The sequence below is a fragment of the Hippoglossus stenolepis genome, chromosome 14 (assembly GCF_022539355.2).
Source record: "Hippoglossus stenolepis isolate QCI-W04-F060 chromosome 14, HSTE1.2, whole genome shotgun sequence".
NCBI lineage: Eukaryota > Metazoa > Chordata > Actinopteri > Pleuronectiformes > Pleuronectidae > Hippoglossus > Hippoglossus stenolepis.
Window position 1 is genome coordinate 5,495,792 of NC_061496.1, and position 27,270 is coordinate 5,523,061.

The 27,270-nt window shown below is 41.2% G+C and overlaps 1 protein-coding gene across 1 annotated transcript in view; it reads left to right on the forward strand.

Moving 5' to 3' along the window:
* The window catches only part of LOC118121472 (glypican-5), a 43,558-nt gene continuing 16,288 nt past the window's right edge, over positions 1-27,270 (forward strand). The window contains exons 1-9 of the mRNA XM_035177371.2: positions 1-298; positions 3,084-3,245; positions 7,879-8,420; positions 9,426-9,608; positions 11,042-11,214; positions 11,378-11,437; positions 12,493-12,615; positions 19,619-19,739; positions 24,843-24,984. Coding sequence (XP_035033262.2) covers positions 121-298; positions 3,084-3,245; positions 7,879-8,420; positions 9,426-9,608; positions 11,042-11,214; positions 11,378-11,437; positions 12,493-12,615; positions 19,619-19,739; positions 24,843-24,984 — 1,684 coding nt within the window. The 5' untranslated portion in view covers positions 1-120. The remainder of the gene's footprint in view (positions 299-3,083; positions 3,246-7,878; positions 8,421-9,425; positions 9,609-11,041; positions 11,215-11,377; positions 11,438-12,492; positions 12,616-19,618; positions 19,740-24,842; positions 24,985-27,270) is intronic.

Genomic DNA, 27,270 nt, shown 5'->3' on the forward strand with positions numbered 1-27,270 from the left:
CTCACACACACTCCACAGGCTGCAGATGAAGTTTGCTCTCAGTCTGCACGGTGCACCGGGACTTTACATGAATTCACACTGAACCCTCCACACTCTCCATCTCCTCTCTGACATGTCGCCATGTTCCGTGCAGCCTCACAACCCGCAGACTTGCTCTGGGTGATTTTACTGAGCCTGCTGCTGGTACCGGAGAGCGGCTGCAGAGGAGCCGGGGCGGACAGCTGTCATGAGGTGAAGACGGCCTACATGATGAGACAGATCGGCCCCGTGGAGCTGGTGCCAGACTCACCGGGAACAGGTCGGTCCCTCTGGAGATATCACATGATTATAGAAAATGTTGAGTTATATAGGTGGAAACTAAGTTCATGAAACTGTGTGTGGATCATGTTGAAGGAGTCTGATAATGGATAAATACAGATTTCATCTTTTAAAATTGTTGGTGTCTATACTTCAACATGATATTAAGATAATATGTGACATTTTATAATGTTACAGAAAAAAACTGACGTGAGTAAAGTAATAAGCATGATACGTGTAAGGAAATACATAAGAAATATAGAAACATGTAAACAGAATCAAAACTAATACAGTGTTTATAGAAGTGTTGAGAATATTGTGTTGAATATAAGTAAGTGAATATAGGAAGTATAGTGCTTCAGCCTTTTGAATATCTACATTATATATATAAAATACATAGAATATGTACATAATATAAACCTATACAATTCACTACAGATGTTAATTATTATTTGTAGAAAAACTTACTTGAGTAAAGTGTAAAATTTCATTATGTATGAGATATTGAAATAGAAGTATACGTTTATATAAGTTATAAGTACATAGGCAGGCATGGTATACAATATAAATTTGAGCAAACATTTTTGATGTGCTATATATGTATGGGTTTAATTTCACAGTAGAATACGAAATAGCAGTAAACAATTCTGTTTTATTTGTATAGCACCAAATCACAACATTTTAATCTATAGATATTTAATCTATAAAGATATTTTACTCAGTAAGGTTGAGATAATACAAAAAACAGTTTCCACAAGGAACAAGTACTTGAAAAAAAACCTGTAACAAGAAGAAACAATGGTATATATATGATTTGCAGTTTTTTAAATGAGTTTATTAAGTGACAATGCTGTGGGATAAATGAAACTGCAGAGCAATTCATTAAGTTGGCGCCACCCTATAACCATCTGCTTTTAATGTGTGATGTATGTTGTGTGCTCTATGTTTTTAGTGTGTAGCTTTTTTATGTTAATTTGTAACGCTTGTAAAGTGTCTTTGAGTACTTTGAAAAGCGCTCTATAAATAAAATGTATTCTTCTTCTTCTTATTATTATCTCAACAACATCAAATAGTTTCTGCATATCATATTATACATAATTAGGCTAATTTTGCTACTTATACCTACTTTACATTACCCCAGAAATTTTTTATGTTTGACATGTAATTGAATATCTTTGCAAATAGTAAAATTTTATATTTTTGTATTTGCCTGGATAAGTAAATGTTCCAAACACTACATCACTTTTAAAAACAGCCGTGTTAAATTAAACGTTTTACTTCTCCTGCTTTGAAAAAACATCATTAATTTGACCGTGGCTTGGAGCTCACACAGGGTTTAGACGTTCAGATCCACAGCTCATGAACGAATTCCAAATATCAGAGCTCATCACTGGGCTGCACAGGCGAGCGTCTCATGGAGCGAAGCTATTTCTGTTTACAACTAACCTAATTAGTGTGGGACACATATAGATCTCTTGATGTATGCATGGCTATAAGAGACACCGTTATAGATACTCCTCTGAATACGAATCTCAACAAAACTTTTTAAAACATCCACTTCTGTTATTAATATTTAATAACCAGCAGACATGAGATGATCTCTGATGGAGCTCAGTTCCTCCTGCAGCTGCAAGAGAAGGACAAACTCACAGTTAGATTCATCTACTGTTATTACTGCTGTTACTGCTGTTATTAGTGCTGAGGGGCCTGTGATTGTTCACAGATAGTTAAGTTGTGACCTCAGCGATCTGTGGCACAGTCGTCTGCTAATTATAGTTGGTTACAGCAGCAGAATCGTTGCACCAGGTTTGAGTTATCTGACATTCATTGATCCGCTCTGTGCCGGGAGTGACTTAACTCCACTAAGACGTCGTTTTAAGGAGGGTTTTCCACAGGAGATTTACTGTTATTGTCTTTACTTAAACAACTACATGGACTGCACCTGACATGCAGCTTCATCCCCTAGTAGTCTTTTTTTTAAAAACATGATTTAAAGTGGAAGAATCTATGTGGTTTCACAAATTTCCAGAAAGCATTTTTACCGGAGCTTCCTCGCAGCCCAGACGTCCGACCGACCCACTGTCCTGTTGTAAACGAGGACACACAATTACCAATAAACTGTAACTATCTCAGTAATGGCAGTCACGTGTTCTATGTTCAGAGAGGGATTATAAGAATAGCTCAGAGTTTGACATTGTGAGAGTGTGTGTGTGTGTGTGTGTGCGTATCAGTGATGTGTCAGGTCAGACATTGATGACGGTCCATGTCTCTCATCTCTCTCATTCTCCCCCTTGATCTCAGTCAGCTGTTTGACAGGTTTGCTTACAATAGTCGGGCTGCTACACACACACACACACACACACACACACACACACACACACACACACACACACACACACACACACACACACACACAGACTCACACACTGTACATGTCATCGTGTCAGGTCTCAACAGGCTCATTGCAGCATAATCTTAGTGAAGTCATAAAACCTGATCCACTAAATACTTTTACATCACAGCTCCCTAAGCGGATTATCTTGATTTTTCATAAAGATTAAAGCAACTTTAAGGGAAAAAACTTTATTCTTGAAAAGCTAAAACTGTTTTTTAAGATATGTTCATTTAAAAATGTTAACAAAATATACACAAACCTGTGCAGACTTAATGAAATATTTTCTGCCACTCAACATTTTTGCGTTGGATGAGATTCAACTTCTCTGTGACTGTAGATCTGCAGTGAGGTCATCGGGCCTGAAGCATTTTCCCACGTCCGTGTCTTTCAGACGAGTCTCTCCGAGTGTGCGTCCACCCCGGGCCCACCTGCTGCACCAGTAAGATGGAGGACAGCTACATGGCGGCGGTTCGCAGCGAGACGCAGCAGAAGATGCAGTCGTACAGCTTCGAACTCAAGTACCTGATCGCTGGAAACACCAAGGCTTACCAAGGTAAAGGAGAGAGAGGTTCAAATTGTCCAGGAAATTGAGAAAATCAGGTGGTAGGAGGGGGGGGGGGGACACGAAGGCTGATATTTTTCATTCCTCAGGGAAGTTCAGTTATCTTGTGATTTAACAGGTAGTTGACGCATTTGTCAAATAGTGGATTAATTAATCAACAAGTTTGGAAGCTGATTACTTTTAAAGCAAATATACCAAAATCAATTATTTGATCCATGTTTCTAAAATTGTTTGTTTGTTTGTTTGTTTGTTTGTTTGTTTGTTTGTTTGTTTGAAAGCAAGATTGCACAAAAACAACTGTACAGATTTGTCTGAAACCTGTTGGAAGGATGTGTGTCAGGAAAGAACCCATTACATTTTACGTGCAGATCTTGGTGGGGATGTTGGATTTTCTTTCTCTCTGTCTTTAACATTGCGAGAGAAGCTGGTGAACTAATTTAATTTGGCACAGATCTGGACAAAGGGGCAGATCCAACATTGCAGGAATTTTCACATTTTCACCTATTTCCTCAGGGAGTGATTCACGGATCATGATGAAAATAATCAGACATGTTTGGGGAAGTGATTTCTTTGAGTGTGTGAAATTCAGTGCAGCTTGATTGAATTATTGGGGACCTTGTCGGAGGTGTGTGCTTTACTAAGTGTCATTATTTATTATTATTTACTCATCAACCTCCTGGACTCTGTCAGGGCCGTCGTTTTATTGACTCAAGGAGAATAAATTAGAGAATTGATCGGACAACCCCAAAATCAAAGTGACACTAATAGCTGAACTCTGTCAAGTGTCTGTGTCCCCCCCGTCATTCTCACTTTGTGCGTTCATCATGAAATGGCTAGTTTGTGTCAGGGTGGTGGTGCGGGGCCAGTTTAGTTTGTGAGGCGCCGCAGTGGCTCGCCAAACAAACAACTGATGTTCGATTGAGTGTGAGAGCAAACTCCCAGAGGGAGCAGCGGAAAACTTTGTCACAACTCTCCACTCCCTTTCTCCGTCTGTCTGTCTCCGTCGCTGCAATGATCAGGTTTTGTTCTTGGCCAATGAGAGAGCGAGGGACGGAGAATGTTTACATTCAGCACGTATCCGCAGCCGAGTGTTGTTGCTGTGGGCAACAGCCGGTCTCTAACGGCTGCTCTGAATAGGAGGAAGAATACTCTGCTTGTCCACTTGTCTCTCAACGCTATTCACCAGTCTGTGTGAGCATGTGTGTGTGAGGGACACAGGCCCTGTGTGTATGTGTTCCATGAATGTGTGTGTGTGTAGTGTGGAGCTTACCAGACTGATGAAGCCCAGCAGATGGACACAGCAAACATTTACCTCCGTCTTTCTTTTTTTCTGTCTCTCTCTCTATCTCTCACTGTCTTCATCTTGGTCTACATCCCAACGCTCCCAGGCTCAGTTTCAGCTGCTGTTTATGTCCAGTGGACGTGTTAAAGCATCCAGGGGGGAAATTATTGCAAAACCCCCGCACACAAAGAGGAGCTGACCTCGGCCAAACATGCAGCAAGTACAAGGAGAAGAGTTCAGAATTCACAAATTACAGTGTTTACTTGAAATTTAACAATAAAATTACTCTAAAGTGTAGTTTTACCCAAATAACCAAATCCAGTGACTGGTTTTAAACTCACCAGGACTTTGTTGTGCAGGAAATAATATAAACAGGTCGGCTTCCCTTGTTTTTAAACTCAATTCTGAACTGATTTTCTTGAGACCTGGTGCAAGAATGATAATAAGGTCAAGGAAAAACCCTTTTGGTGTAATTTTGGTGCTGATCCAGATTCAGGAATTACTTTCTTTAACATTATGTAGATGTAGATTGTGTAGATTTTGTTTTGTTGACATTTGCAACAAATTTAACAATTGATCTTCATAAAAATCGATCCTATTTCAATGATCTTTATGAGTGTGCACTTTAGTGCGGCTTGATAGAATTTCAAGGGAGTGTCGGGCCTTGGTGGAGGTATGAGCTCTATTAAGTGACGTTTTAGTTTGAATATGAAATCGATAATGTTTTCAGAGGAGCAGTTTTTATGGTAGTTGTGCCAGATATCATAAAACACATTGTTGCACCAACAAACTCAGAAGAAAATACAACCTCCTACATGGAGGTTATAAAACAAAATCTTCTCTTACGGCTAAACAATTAAAAAAAAAGTGAGAATTTAAATTGATTTAGCAGGACAGCTGAGCTGACTCTCAGAGGATTGACTCTCCAAAGCACCGTGATTATGACCCACTAGAGAAACGGAGACATGCCCAGGGCGCTTGTACTCAGGCTCCATTTACACCCTCTGGATTACCGTGTGTGTGTCTGCGTTCTCGCGTGTGTCTCTCCTGACACTGTAAGACCCTTGTGTGCCCTCTTCCTCACGTCGCAGCTGTCGTCCAATCACACGGGGTAAAGAGCCAATCACATGATCCTGGAGCAGAGGTTGTCTTTGCCTTGTCACTCGATGCCGGTTGTGTTTGAGTTGCTGTCGCCAGGACGTGGGTATGCAAACACGTGAAAGTGAGACGCTCTCGCTCGGTGCTGCTCTGCAACCTCGTTACCCAACCACGAATTAAAATGATGATATAGTTTTGTTATATAGGACTTTTAATAATATAAAATGCTGCTTGAGGTGCTTAAGAATAATAGATGCCTAGAATGGATCAAATTAAGACAATAAAAGATGTTAACAAAAATAAAATGTATAACAAAAGGGTTAAAACAAAGTTAAAGTTTCAATAAATGGAAGACATTGTTAAATCAAGATCATAAAAGTTCAGTTTTGAGCAGTTTTTCAACGTGTCGGCATAGGATGCATTTCTCATATCAAATCTTTGCTGCATTATTACAGACATTTAGTCCACTTGATATAAACAAACACGCACAAACATGCACATTGAAGTTCACAGATAAATGGTTTCTTTCAATGTGTGTGTGTGTGTGTGTGTGTGTGTGTGTGTGTGTGTGTGTGTGTGTGTGTGTGTGTGTGTGTGTGTGTGTGTGTGTGTGTGTGTGTGTGTGTGTCAGGATGCCAGCAGATTGACATCACTCTTTTTTTACTTGGCAACTTTCAAACATAGCCACACACACACTCCCTCTCTCTCTCTCTCTCTCTCTCTCTCTCTCTCTCTCTCTCTCTCACACACACACACTGGTTTACAGCCTCCTTTAAGGGGTGGGGTGGGGGGGGCTGTCCTCTTCGTTAGACCCTGTCAGACGTATAGGAAACACAGTGGATCATGAGATCAGCGCCTCGTTATCACCTGTCTATAGATAACACAGGGTAGGGAAAAAGAACGGGGATGAAATAAGTTGTGATCTTTAAAGTCAGAACAAGGTCGTTACAAGAATAACTGATATATGTGCGTATATGAAGAATTAATTTACAGTGTATCCAGAGACTTTATTTATCACCATATATGGAAAATATAGTTTTTAGTCAGTACTCAGAAAAGAAATTACTCAAAAATACGACAACTGCACCATTAATACATTAATTGCTTGTTCATTACTCTTTCATTACTCTGTAAGGTTATTAAACAATTTTGTTTAATAACCTTTCAGCTCTGTTTATGTGTATTAGCAGCGGTGTTAGAAGTAATGATAACCTTTAATACGACAATATAAAATAACTCCATTACAAGTAAAAGTCCTGTATTTAAATCCTAAGTCCAACATTATTAACATAAAAATGGTTCTAAAGTATAAGAAGTAAAAATACTAGTTCTGCAGTAACGTGTTTCATATGATAGTAGATTTTTCTGCTGTGGCTGATTGGGGTGGAGCTGGTTTCTAACTACATCATGTAGAGTTTCCTCCCACCCTGATGTTCCTCCGTCAGGGTCATAAGAAAAATGATCAGTCATGAGATGATTAATGGAAGAAAACAATGTTCTGATACAGAAATCTGTTTTTGTTCTTCTTATTTTTCTCTCTTATCTTTGCTGTTTGTGAAATATTGGATAATTCAATCACTTAATGGAATTAAAGCACAAGTTGAGAGAGGAAGTTTCTCTTTAGTTCTAACTACTTTATTTTTGATGTTTCCAAGACAAACTCCTGGTGTAATCCTGGTTTATCGTGTGTTTATATGTAAAATCTTAAGCTTAAGTGTAACCAAGTACTCAAGCAAATAAAAAAAAGTTTGTTTACTTCTAAAATACAGTGGAAATATCAAATATAGCATTTAGCACATTTATGGTCACAAAGCCAGACATTCCATGTGGGATGATCGCTCGAACATTTCCTGGTCCAGTGTGATGACGGGTCAGTAAACAGAGGACTGAGCAAACTGGATATGAATCTGGTCAGAAATCTCCCCTCCTCCATGTTAGTGGATGGGACATGGACAAAATTAAAAAGTCAAATCACACATCAAATACATTTTTCCTGAAGATGTTTGGGTAGTTCTTACCACACGGATGTTTGTTCAAGTGTGCATCTTACTGATAAGTTTTGTTTTATTAAGATATTTGATGCTATATAGAAATGTCGTGGAACATCGTGATTGACAGCTGAGACTCACTCATGATTGGACGAGTGTTAGCATCTATGGTTAACACTTACATATTCCTTCCACGTATATTCCTGACTTGTTAATATTGCTGATTGTCCTCCCTCTGTCTTCTCTCTTGTCCCAGAGACCTTTGAGTCGCTCGTGTCCTTCATGTCGAACATGACCAGCTCCCTGTTCGACAGCGCCTACTCCACCCTGGTGTCCGACAGTCGCCCCCTTGTGTTTCAGCTGTTCGACGGCATCAAACGCCACCTCTCCGGAGAATCGAATTCCTCACTGGAGAACACCGTACGTCGATTCTACAACGATCTCTTCCCATTGGTTTACCGACGTCTGCTCAACCCCGGGATCGGCCACATGTCCCACCAGTCCCCCGCCTCCACCACCCACGATGACTGCCTGCGGATGACGAGGCAGGACGTCAGCCCGTTTGGACCCCATCCTCGCCTCCTTGTCAGCAGCCTGTCCCGTGCTCTCGGGGTCGGCCGGGCATTGAGCCGACTCCTCAGACTGGCCGGTGAGGTGGTGAACGCGACCGAGAAGGCGACGCTATCCAGAGAGTGTGGCCGAGGCTTAGTGAGGATGCAGTACTGCTCCCACTGCAGAGGGCTGACGCTGATCCGGCCCTGTACCGGACTGTGTGTCAACGTGATGAGAGGATGTCTGGTGAGTGGTTTAACATATGATGCTTTTTGAATGTTTCTTTCCTATAGTGAGTTATATAGGTTTTTATTGTGAATGTAAAAGTTCCCCCACAGAATGAAACGCCTCGTCAGTAGTTTGGCCAACACTTCTGCACTAATCTGATGTCTTTGTGCTAGCTTAGCTTAGCATAAAAACAAATAGGCAGGGGGAACAGTTACAAAAAAAGTTCAAGTCCACCAGCACCTCTTCATTTTACTAAAGATAATTTTTTATTTTGTTTGTGTCATTTATACACAAAAAGAAATTACGGATCATTTGGGTTTAATCCAGAATGTTTTTGCTCTAAGAAGATATGTCCGTCTTCCTTTAAATTTACTTTTAACCTCATGCCACCTCTAAAGTAAATTGTTTTTAGATATCACCCATGTGATTCTAAAGTTAATAAAATGCTCCCCTTGTTTAATCAGTAACTCACAGCATTTTAAAATCAACAGCTCATTCCCACATTACAGTTCAGAATGACGAATAATAACAGCATTGCCAAGAGAACTGGCATTTTCTTCCAATGCGTCTTCTCGGGCCGCTTTGAATTTCGCTGGACAGCTTCAACAGTGGCCACAATAGAGGAACTTCATTACAGCACAAAACTGGAAGATGTCACCGCTCATCCTGTGTGAAAGTTTCTTGGAAGCAAAAGAAAGCGGAGATGAATAAACAACTCCCAACATGCTGATCCTCCTCAGCAGAGCAACAGAGGAACATTCCGACTGGGAAAGGAACAACTTGCTTCATGGGAAATGTGGTCTTGACCAGAGAAACTGCACGTCACCGCAGGCTCATCTCTGTTTATAGTTTGTACGTCAGGAAAGTTCCTGCACAAGTCTGAGCTGCAGTTGGGATCCAGAAATCTGAACAAAGTTCCTGCACATTGTTCTGCACCAAGACCAAGACACCAACACATCTAAGCCCCCTCCCCCCCCTTTATTCACTTCTATCACCTCTGCACTCTCCCTGTGACTCCATTAGGTCGGTGTATCAGAACTCGGCGCCCCCTGGGGGAGTTTGGTGGTATTGCTCCAACGGCTATCCGCCACTTTAGCGACCAGCAGCAACCACAACAGCATGGAGTTGGCTCTGCTAGCGGTCCGAAACCACGTGAACGACGCCATACTACACGCTCAGCTGCATGGGCCGCGCATCACCGCCACGGTAAGCAGAGGGGATGATGGGAAAGAGGGGACACATCAAAGTGGTTCTCTTCGTACTTTCTATACTTATAGAAGCTTTAACGTTTAATTGTCACATCTGCCAAAGAGATCATGCTTCTGGTGCTTATTGTTAGCACGACTAGGGAAAAACTACAAAACCGATTTCGATGGAATTTGCTTTGGAGCGGTGGCGCAAGGCCAAAAGAAGAAGAGATTCATTTTTGGTTCAACTAGGTATTCATTCATTTCTCAGAGAATAATCTATGAGCGTGTGTTATTTTGATGCAGATCCAAATAAAAATCCAGAATCTTCATCTTCATTCAAGTAATCTTCAAGTGATTGTGCCTCTGTGAAATACAATCGTCAAAGAGCCGTAAGCTAAACCTGTAGCGCTAACATTTCACTGAAGCATTCCCGCTCATATGACCCAATGATAATGTCATTTGAATGTTGGACACAGAGCGTCGAGGCCGTGGGTTTCGTTCAGCCTGGCAGTTGGATCTTCACACAAAGGCCTTGTACCTAGATGGGCTAAAAACAGCCTCATTCTTCAGAAAATCTGGGGTTCCCCTCAGTCTGCATGTGTGTGTGTGTGTGTGTGTGTGCGTGTGCGTGTGTGAATACAGATCCAGTGCCAGACAAAGACTGTGGTTGGCGGGACAACCGATACCCAGAATGCCGCTTGGTTCTAAGTGATGAGAAAGTTTCTGTGGCTAATCTCTGGACAAACAGACGACACACAAACGCACGCATGCATGCACACACTGCTGGAGGAAGAAGTGGCGTAGCTGTCCAAACTTAGAGAGAACATTGTGGACTTAGTAGAGTAGATTCCTGAGAGGTAAACAAACACACAAGCAGACGCACACTGCTAATTGTGGCTAATAAGAAAATGCCACTTCATTAAATATTTGATCAAGCTTCTTATTCATTGGACGCACATCACTAAAGGCTATAACCTTTAACCCTTTAAGGGTAAGGGTGTAAGATGGAGTGAAAGGGATCTATTGGCAGAAATTGATTATAAAATATTCCTAGTGATGTTTTCACTAGTGTGTTTCATCTAAATTGTACAAATTATTGTTTTCTTTACCCTAGAATGGGCCTTTGTTATTTAAATAGTTTATATTTACGTCAGGAGCTGGTCCTTTCTACAGAGGCGGCCATGTTTTTTTACAGAAGCCCAAACTGGACAAACTAAACCTTTTGAGTTGTTATGAAGACTGAAGCTACCACAGGTTCTCTTTCATGTTTGGAAGAGGAGAGTGAGGTGAGGGGGTATTCAGCTGCAACATGACACTTCACCATTAGATGTAACTAAATCTCACTAATATACTAGCCAGTTAGCCATTTAGCCAGTCGGCTGGGTTTGTTTTCCATGCAAGTGGACAATAACAATTCCAATACCACCATGCAAACTGTGTCCTCCTCAGGTCGAGAAGGTATGTGGCCCACAGGAGCCTGGTCCCATGACCACAAGTTCAAAACCCACCACCTCCCATGTTACAGCCTCAGTGACCCCCGCGACATCACTGACCTCAGAGAGGTCGACTGTGACCTCACCTCCGTCAGCCGCTCATCAACGTCCGCAGCAACAAACCAGGAGGTGAGTTCAGTCTGATCAGATGTAAGAGAGTATGTGGAGCAATTTGGGGTCAGAAAATAAACACTGTGTGTGTGTGTGTGTGTGTGTGTGTGTGTGTGTGTGTGTGTGTGTGTGTGTGTGTGTGTGTGTGTGTGTGTGTGTGTGTGTGTGTTTATTCCTTTAGGTTGTTCCCTCTCAAAGGATCCAGAGGTGACAAGAGTCGAAGCCTGAAAAAACTGTCGAGGTAAATGAATCTCTTCTACATCCAGAAAACTCGTCCATAATCTGTCTCCTATCGTGGAACATATATTAAAGTGTTGACCTTTGCAGCTTCACCCTCACATGTGTTTCGTTAGGGGCCCAAGGAAATGCAGTTTTGAATTTGGTGCGATTTGGACACATTATTTGTTAAATATTGATCAAAAAACATCATAAATATCAGAAATCAAATATTAGACAATATCAGCAGTCGTAATGGCAGGCAGGTCAAAACCACACTTTATATTTAATGTCTTTCAACATGCATAGTCATTGTGGGGAGCCGGACCAGAGTGGCCTTTAAAACATGTAGGAGGCAAACTTAGAAGTGTTTATTTTACAAAAACATGTTCCCATGTTGCACGTGTAATGAAAAATAAAATATAGCAAAATACAGCAAATAATATTTATCAAACCCGAGGACACCTCTCCTCACATGTTGTTGCTCCTTGGTGACATCACCAAGGGTAAACATACAGGAAGTGTTGGTCCACTTCCTCCTTCTGGTCTCCACATGGTGGGAAAGGTGAGAAACAATGAAATAGAGATGAACTCATGAAAAACAGAACCAATGAACATCAACTAAATGTAACTCTTCTGTTTTGATTTGGTTATGATGGTATGTGGATTGAAACTGATCATATCCGTGTCTGCCAGCTGTAACTTAAAGGTGATGTTATGGTTGCAACAAACAATTAAAATGCAAAGTGAACTCGGGACAAATGTTGTGTTCTCAATCACTTTCTGTCTTTTTTTCAAAAGTGTGACTTTCAGGAAAAAATATTATTAAACATAATATTTAATCAGATTCTTTTTTTTATTCAATTGTCTATAATCTAATATAAAGTGCTCAGAGCTTCCCCTTCCCTCCCCATGTTGTTTTCAGTACTTCACCAGAGTCTATCAGCAGGCATTTCACAGGCAATTTGGCACGAGAAGTCATAATCGGAACAAATAAAACGTATGGTCCGTTGGTCTTTACTCTTCCGTCTCTGCAGCAACTCAAGCATTCAACTGTGCACCACTCTCTTTCTCCTCCAGGGAGTTTGAGGGATCTATCCAGCGGTACCAGTGGTTTTTCTCCGAGCTGCCAGAGATGCTGTGTGAGAGCGAGATGGAGGTCGAGCAGCACACGTGCTGGAGCGGCCATGACGTGGCAGAGAGGTATGTGTGCTGTGCTACGTGCAGTGTGGGGTCCCGGGCACCTTCTCCAGGGAAACGCTTATATCTGGCTTTTAATGCTTGTGATGGACTAATGATGAAAATGTAACTGTAATTGAAAGAATAAGACATTTAAAGACTGTTAAAAGTGTGTGTGTGTGTGTGTGTGTCTAAAAGTTGCCAGGGTAGGGGGGGTGACAGTGTTGTGAAGGTTAGCGAGTTCGTTTCCAGAGTCTTTCTCATGGTGATTACATTGGCAACTTGAACTGGTAACAAGACAAATGGGCGTGCACACACACACACAAACACACACACACACACACACACACACACACACACACACACACACACACTCTCACACACACACAACACTTGCGCTGAGTTCAATCCATCTCAGTAGGGAATCTGTTCCTGTTATGAAAAAGGTTTTCCATTAATGTTCCAGCCATATGAAAACAGGCCATGACGCCTTGCAAGGATATTACACAGACACACACACGCACACACACACACACACACACACACACACACACACACACACACACACACACACACACACACACACACACACACACACACACACACACTTTGCTTTGTCACCATCAGCGTGACAGTGAAGGCCAGTAAACCTTGTATTAGGTAATGGCTCGGTTGCTGTTATTTTAAGAGAAGTGGAGCAGGACGTCCTCTAAATACAAAGCACCAACACTCAGGAATACATTCAATAACATACATAAATATATCATACACATGTATATTGTAATAAATGCTCAGTATATAATTGGATATTAAATAAATGCAGATGATGGCACCCTCAATATCACAAGTTTGCAAATGCGTTTTAAAGATGCAGTTTGACGTATATGACTTTAGAACTTAATGCTGCAAACTGCATCAAGGTATATTTTCACCGAATACTTGAATTGAACTTCTAAAATATTCACAGCCCCTCAGACCGTCCCCGTCTGTGCTGCGGTGAAACTTCTCTTTGAGGATGTTGCACTTGGCCCGTGTTGGAGCGCAGCCAGTCTGTGCCTCTCCGACCTCTTTACATCTTCCTCTCTCCTGCATCTATCCATCCACCCGTTCGCTCATTAATTCAGCCGTCCATTCATCGCTCCATCCTTCTATTCAGACCCCACAATTCCTCTCCTCCGCCCTCTGACCCACTTCACTTACAAATGTCTGTGTTGGTGACAGTGCGTGTACGTGCGAGGCAGAGAAAGAGGCGGCAAAAACGCAAAGTGAGGGACGATACAGGAGAGGAGATGACGAGATCCTGCTTCTCCTGGCGTGATGATGAAGTGTCTCCGTCTCGGGGAAATTACAGCGCGAAGGAAGATGTAATTGGTAGTTGCGTGTTTTTCTGTGTTTATATAAAACAAACCTGTAGCTTGTTCTCTCTATGCAGCCATGACAACTGTAATAGCAGAGTTTTTCCAAAAGAGGGAGGCATCTTGTCACATACCATCCGGTAACTCTGCCTCCACCACTGAAGACCTGCCACACCCATTTTCTTTAATGCTTTGTATAATGAATGTGCTTCAGGGAAATGCTTTAAAAGGAGAATTTCTCAGGGAGTGAAAAGGAATAAAGAGGACGTGAGCGTTTACTGTGGTTGTTGTTCTCTGAGGTTCACACATGATCGATGGCTCAGGGTCTTAAAGGCTTGTTTGGAAATGTTGAGGTTGAGAATTTAAGTTTGAGTTAACCTGGTACATTTAGATGTTTGACGTTCACGGGATACAAAAGGTTTTATGTCCTATGGACTAAATATCATGCCATGTTCCAAAACTGAAAAAAAAAAGGCTTTGAAAGTTTGAAACTCAGTGTTTGAAAGCTTGGAATCTAATTTAAAAAAAGTTGTTGCATTGTTGAAGCCAGAATGTTAAATTATTGTCACACAATTATTTTTTCTGACTGCTTTTTTGTTTGTTTTTCTATGAAGTGCTATATAAATAAAGATATTTTGATTATTATGTTTTGATAGGCTGAAAAATAGTTTTGATCCTGAAGGCACTTTCAGAATATGGCTGATATTTATCCCGAGCAGTTCGAGGCCTATTGAGAAGTTATTTTGAGATAATTTTGAATAATTTTGCTGCTCAATATCTTCAACCATCCAATGTGCAAAGAAGAGTCAAAGGCAAATTCTTCACTGTCTGTTCTCATAGCTCCGTTTGCTTTGAAGGACGCCTCTTCAGCTTTGAAATATAGGCTTCAATCCGCGGATGCTGCACTTTTGAACACCTGAAGAAAACTCTCAGGATCTAACAAATATTGGTGTCTTAAGTGTCTCAAGACTCAGCTGAGGGTGTTAGTGGAGCTCCTTGAAGTTTGTGAAGATGTGGGTATGATCCTTATCTGACTCTGAAGTCTCCCACATGAAGATTCAGATGCTTAAAGACTCTGAAGTGCTTCACCAAACACTTGAGGAGCTGGCTTCTTTAATAGATGAACCTCAAGTGTCTTTGACCAAATATTTCAGTGTGTTCTTTTCGGTGGTTTTGAAGATCAGTGTCCTGGTTCCTATGAGGCCTGTTCTCTGTGCCTGTATATCACCACAGGCAGTTGGACCGCAGGCTACGAGGAGGTTTTCTATCGAGGTTGGTTTGTTTTTCAGAAGACTGGGGTTCCCGTCTTTTTTAAAATAAATTCACGACAGCAGCTTTACACCTATATTATGATAAAAGACCAAACAATTAGATTATCTCTTTTTCAAAATGACTAGAAATCATATTTGGTGTGAAGTCTGAAGTCCATTATTGGGAATGAGGATGTTTGTGTGTGTGTAATTGTGTTTGTACAAGCGTATGTGTGTGTTATTGATCGCCATAAACGTTTGGTGCAGGGATGAGACAGAAGAAAGGATCTGTGTGTGTGTGTGTGTGTGTGTGTGTGTGTGTGTGTGTGTGTGTGTGTGTGTGTGTGTGTGTGTGTGTGTGTGTGTGTGTGTGTGTGTGTGTGTGTGTGTGTGTGTGTGTGTGTGTGTGTGTGTGTGTGTGTGTGTGTGTGTTACCGTTAGCAACCCTGCAGTAACCGAGGGCAGCAGAGCAGCACTGTGGTGGTGGTGCTGGTGGTGTGATCTTATGAAGTGTCTCCCACACTCACTTCCTCTCTGTCATCTACAGCTACTTTCTGCAATATGATCATCTGCAGTGTCAAACAGTCGGAGCAGCACGATGCTCCGCAGAGTGGCCAATAACTCATTCACAGCACTGACACTTTCCAATATATCCAGCATGGGAAACGCTTTAGGGGTGAAGAGGCTGAAATCATCCACTGCACCTGAATGTAAAGTAAAATACACACAAAATCCACAAGGCGACACTTATCATTCAGAACTGAAGATTTGATGCCGCGTTTGGTCCATTAGATCTGTAAATATGAGACATTCACAAACATAACGTTATCTGTATTTGTTTGTTGATACAAATACTTTTATTTGACAGAATAAACAGTCAATATATTTGGTTTTAAAGTCTATACTGTAAAATATCAATCCTCAATTCCCAGTTGATGTCTGAGGAACCGCTGACAATTTCTATTTAAACACACATAATGGCCAATGTATGTATTGTTAGGTGTTTGCTCCCTAGTATCGGTATCGGCATCGACTCCCCAAATACATATTGGTTCAGCTCATGACCCTCGAGAGGGTGCAAGGATTTCATTTGTCAACAATACACCTGGCATTCTACTGAGTGGACAATTTTCTCCGATTTGTTGCACAAAAGAAAACACCAAGAGCAGCGGAGAAATCCCAGAGAGGACATTTCTCGTGCATACAGAAGAAGCGTGAGCTGAAGCTGGAGCACAGGAAATCTGTCTTGGCAACAAAATTTGAGTGCAGGCAAGTTTGAACAAAAGCAGAGTGAATTAAAGAACAAGCAAGGGGCTATTTGGCTATTAGTCTGAACATTAATATACCCCACAATTCTTGAACTGCTCTTGTGCTTAAGACCCTTTAAAGATGTCAGCGTTAATGACTTAAACAATATGGATTATTTCTTGATCTTTCTACTGCACCGATCATTACAGACACCGAGCACATAAATAATTGATTCATCTTGCATAGTCGTGGAAATTGGCTCATATGATCCCTCTGCAGAGATTGCATTGACCTCCAGTGTTGTCCTACCTGTCACCCATCCTGGACCGGCTGATCGATATCGGCTGGAGGCGACCCTCGGCCAGAACAGCACGTCAATAGTGCAGGGCCAAATATTGTACAGCGCTCTATAACGTCAAGGCTTTTCCTCAACAATTAGCTCAAACCTCCCTGTAATGATTTGTATATCAATCTTTGAACAGTTTATTTTGTTCCGGTCTAATTGGAAACAGGGTTTTTGCGGTAAAAAAACGTCAAACTTCAAAGTCAAATCGGTCGCTTGTCACTCTGCTGCATTGTTACTAATGAAGAAGAGCACGTGACCCAGCGTTCATGGCGATGAAGGAAAACGTATTTGTCAGAATATTTGTGCCCGTGGCAAATTCATTAGATGTGTGGTGTTGACACTGATCGCTAAAAGTCCGTGGAATCTTGGGATTTCCCCTCAGGCCACAGGCTGCGGTTTTTAATTGAGCTTTTAATTATTTAATTCTCACACTCCTCCCTGTTCACACTCCTCCTCTCCTCTAACTTATTTTCATTTTTTTTCCCCGTCACGTTATTGCCTTAGATTTTTATAAATCGGTCCAGAGAGGTTTGATCTGCTGAGCCTTTGATCTCTAACACACACACACACCAGTATCCTGTTATTACCATAATACTCAATCATTGTTTTGTGCACTCGTGTATATCACTGCTCTCTAATCCTTGACATGTGGTAAGAACGGTGTTAAATTCTTTGTATAAACACAGACGAGCAGTGATTGCACCTTTGTGATCTTCTGCTGGTTCTCGGTGCATCTTTGGAGTTGATATAAGCAGTTTCCATGGTGACGGTGTTTGAAACCATCCCTTTGTTTTTGTGGCGATGAAAACAAGATCCATGTCTGAAAAATCAGCATCAGTGGTTGAGACCGGTGACGTTGGGCTGAACCTCCCAGGAAGACTTCAGTGCTTAAATCAATGCTTCAACTTACACTTACAGTTATGTACAAACAGCAGACCACAAACACAGTTGACCGGCGATATCAGATTATTTCATTATTTCCACGAGTGGTTGGTTCAGGGTGATAATAATAAAAAGGTTCATGTACCACTGCAGAAAATCAAATGATTAGAAAAAGATATGTGAAGCTTGCCTGTGAAACACACATGGGATATAAAGTCGCACAATACTGTAAATGAATGAATATTTAACACTGAGCAATGAATCAAAATCATGTTAATCTGTATCTTATAAATAAATATCTCCCTCTATTCTATGTACACACTGGTGTAGTCAGCAGCTACAATTTCTATTTCATTTAAAGGAAAGTGGACAAACCACATTAATCATTAACATTCAATTTGAAGTAGTATTTTCTAAATACAGAGATTTATCTCAGCTTTAAAGGAAAACTTAAAAAATATGAATGAATGATATTCCTCAAAGCTGCATCTCTGAGGCATTAGAACCAAATCAGATGAATGATGGTGATTTCCACGTAGTTTGGTGAAAGTAAACTGAAGCACATGAATAAAAAGGGAAAATTCATCGTTAATATATCTGAACAGGTGTGTTCTTCCTTTTCGCTGCTTAAGCAAATTACCGTATCACCTCAACTAGACGAGCATCACAATTTGACTGGGTTTTCACAAAGTAACGCTGCTTATTTTATTGTTCAACATCCGTTGTCGCTCAGGTCCGCTGTGATTGTGTTTCCGTTGTGTTTTGGCTCTTGTATTCTTGTTTTGCGTTGCCTTTGTCGTCTCGGCCTCCGCACATAATACATTAAAGAACCAGACGAAGCTAAGAAAGACCTTTTTATCAGGAGAAGCAATCTGCGTGAGAATAGAACAAACATTTGTGAAACTTGTTGAGCTGATGGATCTGATCTCAGACCAGCTGGGTGGGTTTAGTCATTTGAAATCCACCCACCACTTCTCTGTTCCCTCGTTGCCATAGCCAGAGTGTGTTTGTGTTTTTGAGGGCGTGGACTCGGCGGTTGGTCGGTGGCTGGTTGTATTAACTAGAGAAGCTGCTTTGGAACGTGGAAACATGGAAAAGTATGAGTCATGAACTGTTGATTCTTCTCTGTTGCTTTTCTCTCACTTCATCTTCCTTTTGATCCTCCCACTCTGCAGCCAACACACACACACACACACACACACACACACACACACACACACACACACACACACACAAAATGATGTGCTACTTGCTTGAAGCCGACGACAGAAGGAAACATCACTGTATTTTCTGTCGGTCATTACTTTTGCTTTCCACTACTCCACCCAATCAATCATCTTGAGAAAGTTTTGTAAGAAGTCGTTATATTCAAGTTACTTGGAATGCAGTACTAAGGTAGATGAAAATGGTTAAGTCCTGTATTTCAAAATACTTTGATTCCAGATTCTTCCATATACAGTTGTTGTACAGTAGATATTAAATGCCCCATAAAACAAATGTTATTGGATGTAAAGTTTTAATTAGCAGAAACTGCACTCAGCACAATTAAAGCAGGAAGAAACGATACATAACTTTTACTCTTAAGCTAAACATTCTTACAAACCTATAGCCGATAAATCATTGATATTAGTCAAACTTTGACGGATCGTTTCTATTCCAACTGACGAAGCTTTTCTAGCCTTTACGGCACTGGTTTACTGACCCAGCATTACTATGGGTTTGTTTAAGGTGTCACTGTGGGAAATAAACTGAAGTCAGGATATTTTTTTGGATTTGAAGAATTGAATAGAACTAAGTAAAAATGTCAAAACACACACACACACACACACACACACACACACACACACACACACACACACACACACACACACACACACACACACACACACACACACACACACACACACGGGATGTACCAGTGTTTCTCATGTTCTCTCATTCTGTAGTTACACAGGTCGCGTGGTCGGCAGCAGCTTAAAGGCCCAAAGGGAAAACCCAGAGATGACCGTCCGTAATACAGACCCTGTCCTGAAGGGGGCCAAGCAGAGGCTGGAGCAGCTCACACAGGTAAAAAACACATGTCCAAGCTGCACCAAACTTAACAATGCACATCCTTGGGCCCTTATCAATACACATGTCGACTGTGAAGTTGATGGGATGAGCGGTTCTAGAGATAAGCATTCCACATACAGAGATTTGTGTAGATGTGTGTGTAAGCAGCGATGCTTCTTGACAAATTCATTTAATGTTTTCTTGTTTTCTGCTTGTTTTTGTCTATTTTCTTGGACAACAAATGTAAACAGAAGTTGCCCTAATTTATTTGTCCCACTGCGCTGGATGTTCCCTGCAGCCTCAGCCGTTAACCTGTATTTTGGGTACGACTCTGCTGCAGAGCATTAATATCTCCTGTGCTCACCTTGACCGTGACACATGGAGGTGGTTGGAATTCTGCAGGAACGATGCTGCCCGGATAGAATTATTCATATCTGTGTTTAAAGTAATGACGCAATAAAATAATGATGCCGCTGTTTTCGTTTGATCTTCTGGATCTTATTGTTACGATAAAATATTAATGTGTAAAGTGTGATGTAGGTGTAATACAGCTGCTGAAGCTCGCTGCAGGGGTCTGCTGGTGTGTCGTTTTCCTCATCCTCCCTTTGTGCAGCGCTGCCTAATCCAATAAACTTAAATGTCAGCAGCAGATGTGGATAATAACATGCGATAACAAATTAATGATTCACCAATCAAACCAGATTTATGCAGCAACGTTCAAAGCTCGGGGGCAGTGTGGTAATATGGTGATTCATGAAATCATATGAATGTAATTTATAAAAATTATTCTCAATGATTCCCTGAAAATGAATCGTTCCATTGTCTTGAATAAAATTGTGGATTTCTCTGGATTTTAACATAATTTACATCATCTAAAATACTTTTTTTAGATGATATAAATACACAAGTCAACAAAATATAAATATATAATGTTGTTCTGGTCGTTTTTTTGGCCATTTTACACATTTTATCTTTAAAGTATAACGTAAAAAAAAAAAACTAATACAAACTGACACAACATCATATTTCACATTTTGTATAGAATCAAGAAAATCACTGAAACGTCGATAAAGAAAACTAACGACATGTTTTGACGTCGAACCAGATCCGTGCTCGGTGTGAAGAAAACCTGAGGAATTCTGTTAACATGCGTTGTAATGGAATGTTTATGCAAACGTGGGTTATATTTTTCATTTGCTGTTGAAGCGCTCGGTGCTTCGTCTAATTTAGACTGTGGGTCCATTAATCACGTTACATTTACATGCAGGATGTGCAGAGTCAGCATTCCCCTCGTGCCATGTTCACAAACACGCTACACATGAGCCATGTAATCATTTATGTGCAGGATCTGCTTTCTCAGGCCCCATTAATTCAATGTAACGTGCACGTGTGCTGTCGATTTTACAAGAACGCTGAACCTTAAAGATCACACGTGCACCAACACATGCTCAAACACTGACGATTGCAGAGATCTGTGCTTTGGATTTGTAATTCTCGTGAGGCAGATTGTTGTGCTACCAGGCCACAGCATGAACCAGAGAGGAAGTCAGATACAACTCATCTGCGTTTCAAACTAAAGTATGTTTCAGTTCCAAACAGCTGTGTTGTCTTTCCATGAAGTTGACACATTGAGACCAGTACAGTGCCCGTTGTAAACCTGCCTGTTTGGAATGTTCTGTTCTGTGTTAATGCTCCGCAGCTACTTCCGAGTTAGTCCATGTCTTTAGTGAGTCGTCCTCAAACTGTTCTACAAGATACTGTGACTCTTTTTTTAGTTTGTGTGCTGGACGTAGTCTGCAGAGCTTTTTATAAACAGTCTTTTACAGAGTGAAGGTAGAAAACTTTGTGTTCATCCTACCTGGTTTGTGTGCAATGAAGCTGTTGTGTGTCCACGATCAGGATTCAGGGGTTGTCTATGGACGGATTTGATATTTTACAGATTTGGGCCTTTTTCATTCATTACATTCATATTTCAGAGGTCCCCAAGTTCACAACTTTCAAAAATAAAAGCTCTATAATTTAGTTCCATATAAAGCTTTGCAGCAACAGAATGAATGTTGTGCTTTTACTTGGAAGACAATTTGCTAGAGAGGAAGTAACTCTATGAATGTTGTTGCCATGACGGAGATCCACGACACCCGTGATTTAGTTTGTCAGTCTGATATCGGTAAATGAAAAAAAACTAATTATTAAAAGAATGTGGACATAGGAGAAGACATGTTTCATACAGTCTGCAAACTGCTAATGCACTGGCCGCCTGTTAATTTGTATTAATATATCATGTGTCCAAATGGCACAAAATTCCCTGCACTTCCTCTGGGCCATTAACAATACACATGCAAAGTGTGAAGCCATTAAGTTGAACGGTTTTTCAAGATGTGCGTTCTACACACATCCAGATTTCTGAAATGGATGGATAGATAAAAAAGATGGATTTAAGTCTGAGCCCACAAAACAAATCTTAGTTAACGATCACCTCTGGAAATCCAAGACGGGCGCTGTGCCTCCTTCATGCGAGCTGCCTCATCAGTGGCTTCTCGGTGGGGGAAGCTGTTCATCCGAGGCACACGCATTAACGCTCGCCGTTTATTAATTACTATCCTCGACAGTCATGTTCGACCATTTACACTCCTCGTACTCCCAGGATGAGACGACGGGGAAAATTATGAAACAGGACAAAGAAGCCTCCTTGGAAATTTAATTATTTCGTGTTTTCTCCCCCTCGTCTCCTCTTATCTCTCACTGTCCCATTACATGTTAATTAGACCTTTGCAGCAGTGGGTTATGTTTCGCGCCGGCTTCGCCCACTAATGGGGCAATTATAATTTCTATGAAGACGCTCAGCCAATCAGGACGAGCCTAATCAACCCTGTGAGGGCTGCCCCTGCATTGAGAGGGTCGTGGACTCAGCATTACTCATCCACCCTCTTTCTCTGAAGTGGCGGCAAATGATAACACGGCCGAGCTCGGCTTCGCTAGAACGCTGCAACTTTCTACTTCCTGCTTCCGTCTAACCCTGGATCCTCTGGAAAGACGTTTATATCGACTGATTAGGAAACACTTTAGATCCATCGACAGGATTCAGGAAGTGGAGGGTTTGTCACCTCACCTCCGCTCATGCACAAGAGTCCTGTTGAATTGGGCGGCTGTGGCTGAGGGGTAGAGCGGTCGGCGTTATTGAAGTGGCTTTGGATAAGGCTACGTCAGCTAAATGAGAGATATATATATACAGTATAATGTAATTTAATGTAATGAATTAAATCAAGCTGCACAAATTTAGACACACTCGTAGATATCAGTCCCTAAATGTGTCTGATTTCTTTCATGAAGTTCCACGAATTATTCCCCCGGAGATCTGAGAAAATGTCAAAATATATAAATTGCAATGTTTAAGTTAAGAAAAATCCTGGATTTTCCCTTTTGTCCTGATCTGTGCCAAAATTTAAGAAGTTTTTTGTCTCATCCTTCCAAGATTCATGTAAATCTGTTCAGTAGTTTTTTGTGTAAAGCTGCTAAAAGCCAAACAACTGGAGCTCACCGGCGTAGTTAATGAAGCCACACCTCAATGCCACACGGCCCAATATCTCTTCCTATTGGAACCTTTCCACATGACCAAGGAAACCCAGCCCAGGTGGAAACATGGCTGTATTTCTGTCCTCCCTCCGCTCTCATTTGCAGTCCAACGACACGATGGCGAATCACCGAGTCTGCCTCCACGTCCCCTCGGACATGCTGTCGGATAATAACCTTGGTTACCCTTGTTTCCATGGCTGCCTCTCAACTACTGTACGGCAGAGGCCAGATGTCCGTCCTTATGGCCACCGACCATCTCTGCCAGTGAATTAAACCATTAACATTAGGAAGAAGGAATCCCTGCTCGGTATTTTAATTGAAAAAAAGCAATCTGAGAAATTATTTTTAGGTCCATTTTTTGTCCACAAAAGGATAGGGGGCGACATAACCTCCCTGGCGGAGTTGAAAATATTTAGAATTTGCCGACTCAGTCTGGATATTTCTATTCTTTATTCATCTTTTTCAGTTTTGTGTCGCCTGTTCTAAATGTTATCATCAATAGAATGACAATAGAGATCTAACACAATGGTTCTAATAATGAAATCCCAAACAGCAGAGTCCTTTGTTGACCTTTGTAATGTATAACTCTCTGAACAGATTCCTCTGAGGTAGAATACATCATTATATAGATGTAAGAAAACTTCTGTGACATCTCCCTCTCTGTTTATATATAAGAACTTTATCTACCGGCGAAATAAAAATAACATAAACGTCAGAATAATACATCTTCCTTTAACAAAAAACTTGTGGCTATTTGCCTTATCACCGACTTCAGCTGGGATTTATGTATCACTGCACCTTGACTCTCTACAGTAACACATTCATCATGCTGGGAACCAATTATCTGCTGCTGTCGCTGTGTAAGTGAATCCCCAATAACTCCTGTTTTGTTATTTTTATATTCAAACTTTGATAAAGTTAATCTTCTCATTTTTTGTTAGATTCCACAACCCTCGATTTAAAAAACAATATTTGACATATTAGCTTTTTTTTAGAAGTAGAGGTTGATGTTGTGGATGTTTTTACGAGACGTGATATTTCCATCCACCATGATAATGATGTAACCTCCTACAGCCTCCAAGCTGTGAACTCTGCAGTAACAGAGACACCTTGACCTCAATGACCCTTTAGTCTGCCCGCTGACCTGAGTGTGTGTGTGTTTTTTTAATTGTTGGTCAGTGTTTCTGTGTTTGTGATCACAGGCTTTTGTTGTGGCAGCTTGAAATCATTAGATTTTAGTGGATAAACTTTCTTGCTGAGAGTTGGATGAGAAGATGAAACCACTCTGAAACTCTGTCGGCCTTTCTGTAGGAAGCAGGAGCTCGTTGGCAAAGCTTAGCATAAAGACTCTAAACAGGGGAAACACCTTCACTGGGTCCGTCCCACTGATTGCACATCACTCCCAGTACTAGTTTATACCTCTGTCATGAAAGTTATGTTTTCACCCCCTGTCCATTTGTTTGTTTTTCCTCCTCCTCAATGTTGAACAAAATGTGAACAACTTTTTATTCAATTTAGTGTGTGTTTGTGTGTTTGTGTGTTCAGGAGCTGTTAGTGGAGCTCGGCTGGGCGAGCAAAGCCAGAGGAAGAGTGGAGGAAGAGGAGGGAGGGAGCGCAGACACAGAGGGAGGCAGTGGGAACGACTGCGATGATGAAGATGGCTGTGAAGCATCTGGCGAGGAGAACGGTGAGTCACACACACACACACACACACACACACACACACACACACACACACAACCATAAAAATCGGAACAAACATTAGCAAATATACACACATGAGTTGACGCACAGTTTGAGGCTTGTCCTTTGCCTAAATGCAAATATAGGAATTCTGATTCATACATAACACATCAGCATATATATATATATATATATATATATATTTTTTTTTTCTTTCTCATATTTTCTCACACACATAATAAATAAAAGATGCCACACACAGTTCACTGTGGGTTGTTCAGTTGTACAGCCGCCTCATATATTGTACCAGCAGGGGAATACCCAGAGGGAGGGATGGTACTGAGAGATTCAACTGTCTCAACCTCTCTCTCTCACACACACACACACACACACACACACACACACACACACACACACACACACACACACACACACACACACACACACACACACACACACACACTTTTCCATCTGTCTTTCTGCTGCTCTCAGCAGTTTATTTTCCTCCTCGGCCGGGATAAAGGATGCACTAACAACCAGGTCGCCCTAAAAACAGAGATGGGAAAATAAACTGTAATTATTCATTTATCTCTTGACTTATTCACTGGGCTTCTGCTTATAAATAATACATGTGTGACGCAGATAGATCGGGGGTGGGGGGGCCCTCAGGAGCCTTCAGGCCATCCCACGGTGTGGGTGTGGATAACATTTGGTTTTATTTAAATTGGTGATGAGAAAACTCATCGTTGACCAAATTTTGTCCAATGTTTTCGGGTTGTCCTGATGTTTCTGTTCCTCCGTCCCTTTCTGTGAACACCAGATCTCAATTTCTTTAAATCTGGTCCAGACGTTGAGGTGGACTGACAGATGAAATGATTTGATTTTGGTGGTTAAAGGTCAAAGGTTAAAGTTGCTGACACCTTGTCAATTACATTTTTGCCTTGTGAACGTGATATCTCAGAAACATCTGCAGGGAATCTTTAAAGACTTTGTACAAACCTTCACCTGGATTCACGGGTAAGCTGAGACTTATCTGAGCATTTGGTTTCAAATCTTAAAATTGACTTTGATTTTTAAATTTAAAGTTTCACCCATTAAAGAAACTCTCCCAACACACAAGTCAGTGGGAGGGTGTTAATCAACTTTGATCAACAATAATCTGGATCAGCTTTTTTGGCCAAGTTTGTGTTCTCATAGGGAATTAGATGTTTTTGTCAAGAAGCATTTTCAGAGGATGGATGGAACAACATTCAGCTAAACAATTAACACATAGTGGAAATTAATGAAATGTCTTCACAGTTGTAGCTGTAGTTAAAAACATAACTACAGAATTATCACGTAAAACAAATCAAATCATTCCTCTAGGTTCAAAACTAGTTCTGGTTCTTGTACAACTTGTATTTTATCTGCTGTAGTGACCTTCATTCACACTCATCTGTATTTCCACAAATTAAGAGCAAACAGATCCAGCGATGTGTTGAATATCAATGTCCTGTACGGCCGCAGCTCCTCGATGTGCTATAGAAAGCTCCACAGCCTGTGTTTATCTTTAGCTGGAAAAACACATACGTTGATTAACCCGTCAGCGTATGAGAGGACCCCGACACCTTCAGGGTGACGGAACTTTCCATGATTCCAAAGTATGCGACCGGAGCTGCTGCGGTCACACTGGTGGTGACCCGAGGCCAATTAGTCCCAGGTCAAATCAATAACATCATAAATGTCATAGCAGTATTTGCTATTGACATTTTGCGTGGTGTCACAGTAGTTGTGCAGAACGGCCTCGTTGTGGGAAGTGGTCTATTGTCACCGTTTTGAAACTCGTCCACATTCTTCATCACCCAGTTCCCCCATGACGACAGGTTGTGTCTGTATGTCTCTGATGTCATGGAGTGATGGGATCTCTGCCCCCTGGTCAGGATGTAACGGGGTCAAAGGTCACTGTCAGGGAGTAATTACCGTCCTCATCACTGCTGGAGTCCTGGGTTCTCCTGACGTCAAGCACAACGACAACACTGCAGCTTGTTAGTTCATTATGAAGCTGAAATCAATTTGACTTGATTTGTGTGAATCTTTACTCCCCGTCTCTCACCAGTGTTTTTTAACATCCCCTTTAGTCTTACTGCCTGTAATTCAGGCTGTGCATCTCGAGCAGACATATTCTTCTCATATTCAGGTTCATAATTCAGAAGCTTTACATGCTCCAATATTTAGAAAACACGTCACTTTCCTCAAGCTGTCCCTTGCTGCAGCTCCTCTTTTCAGTCTCTGTCCAAAACACTTGGTTTTA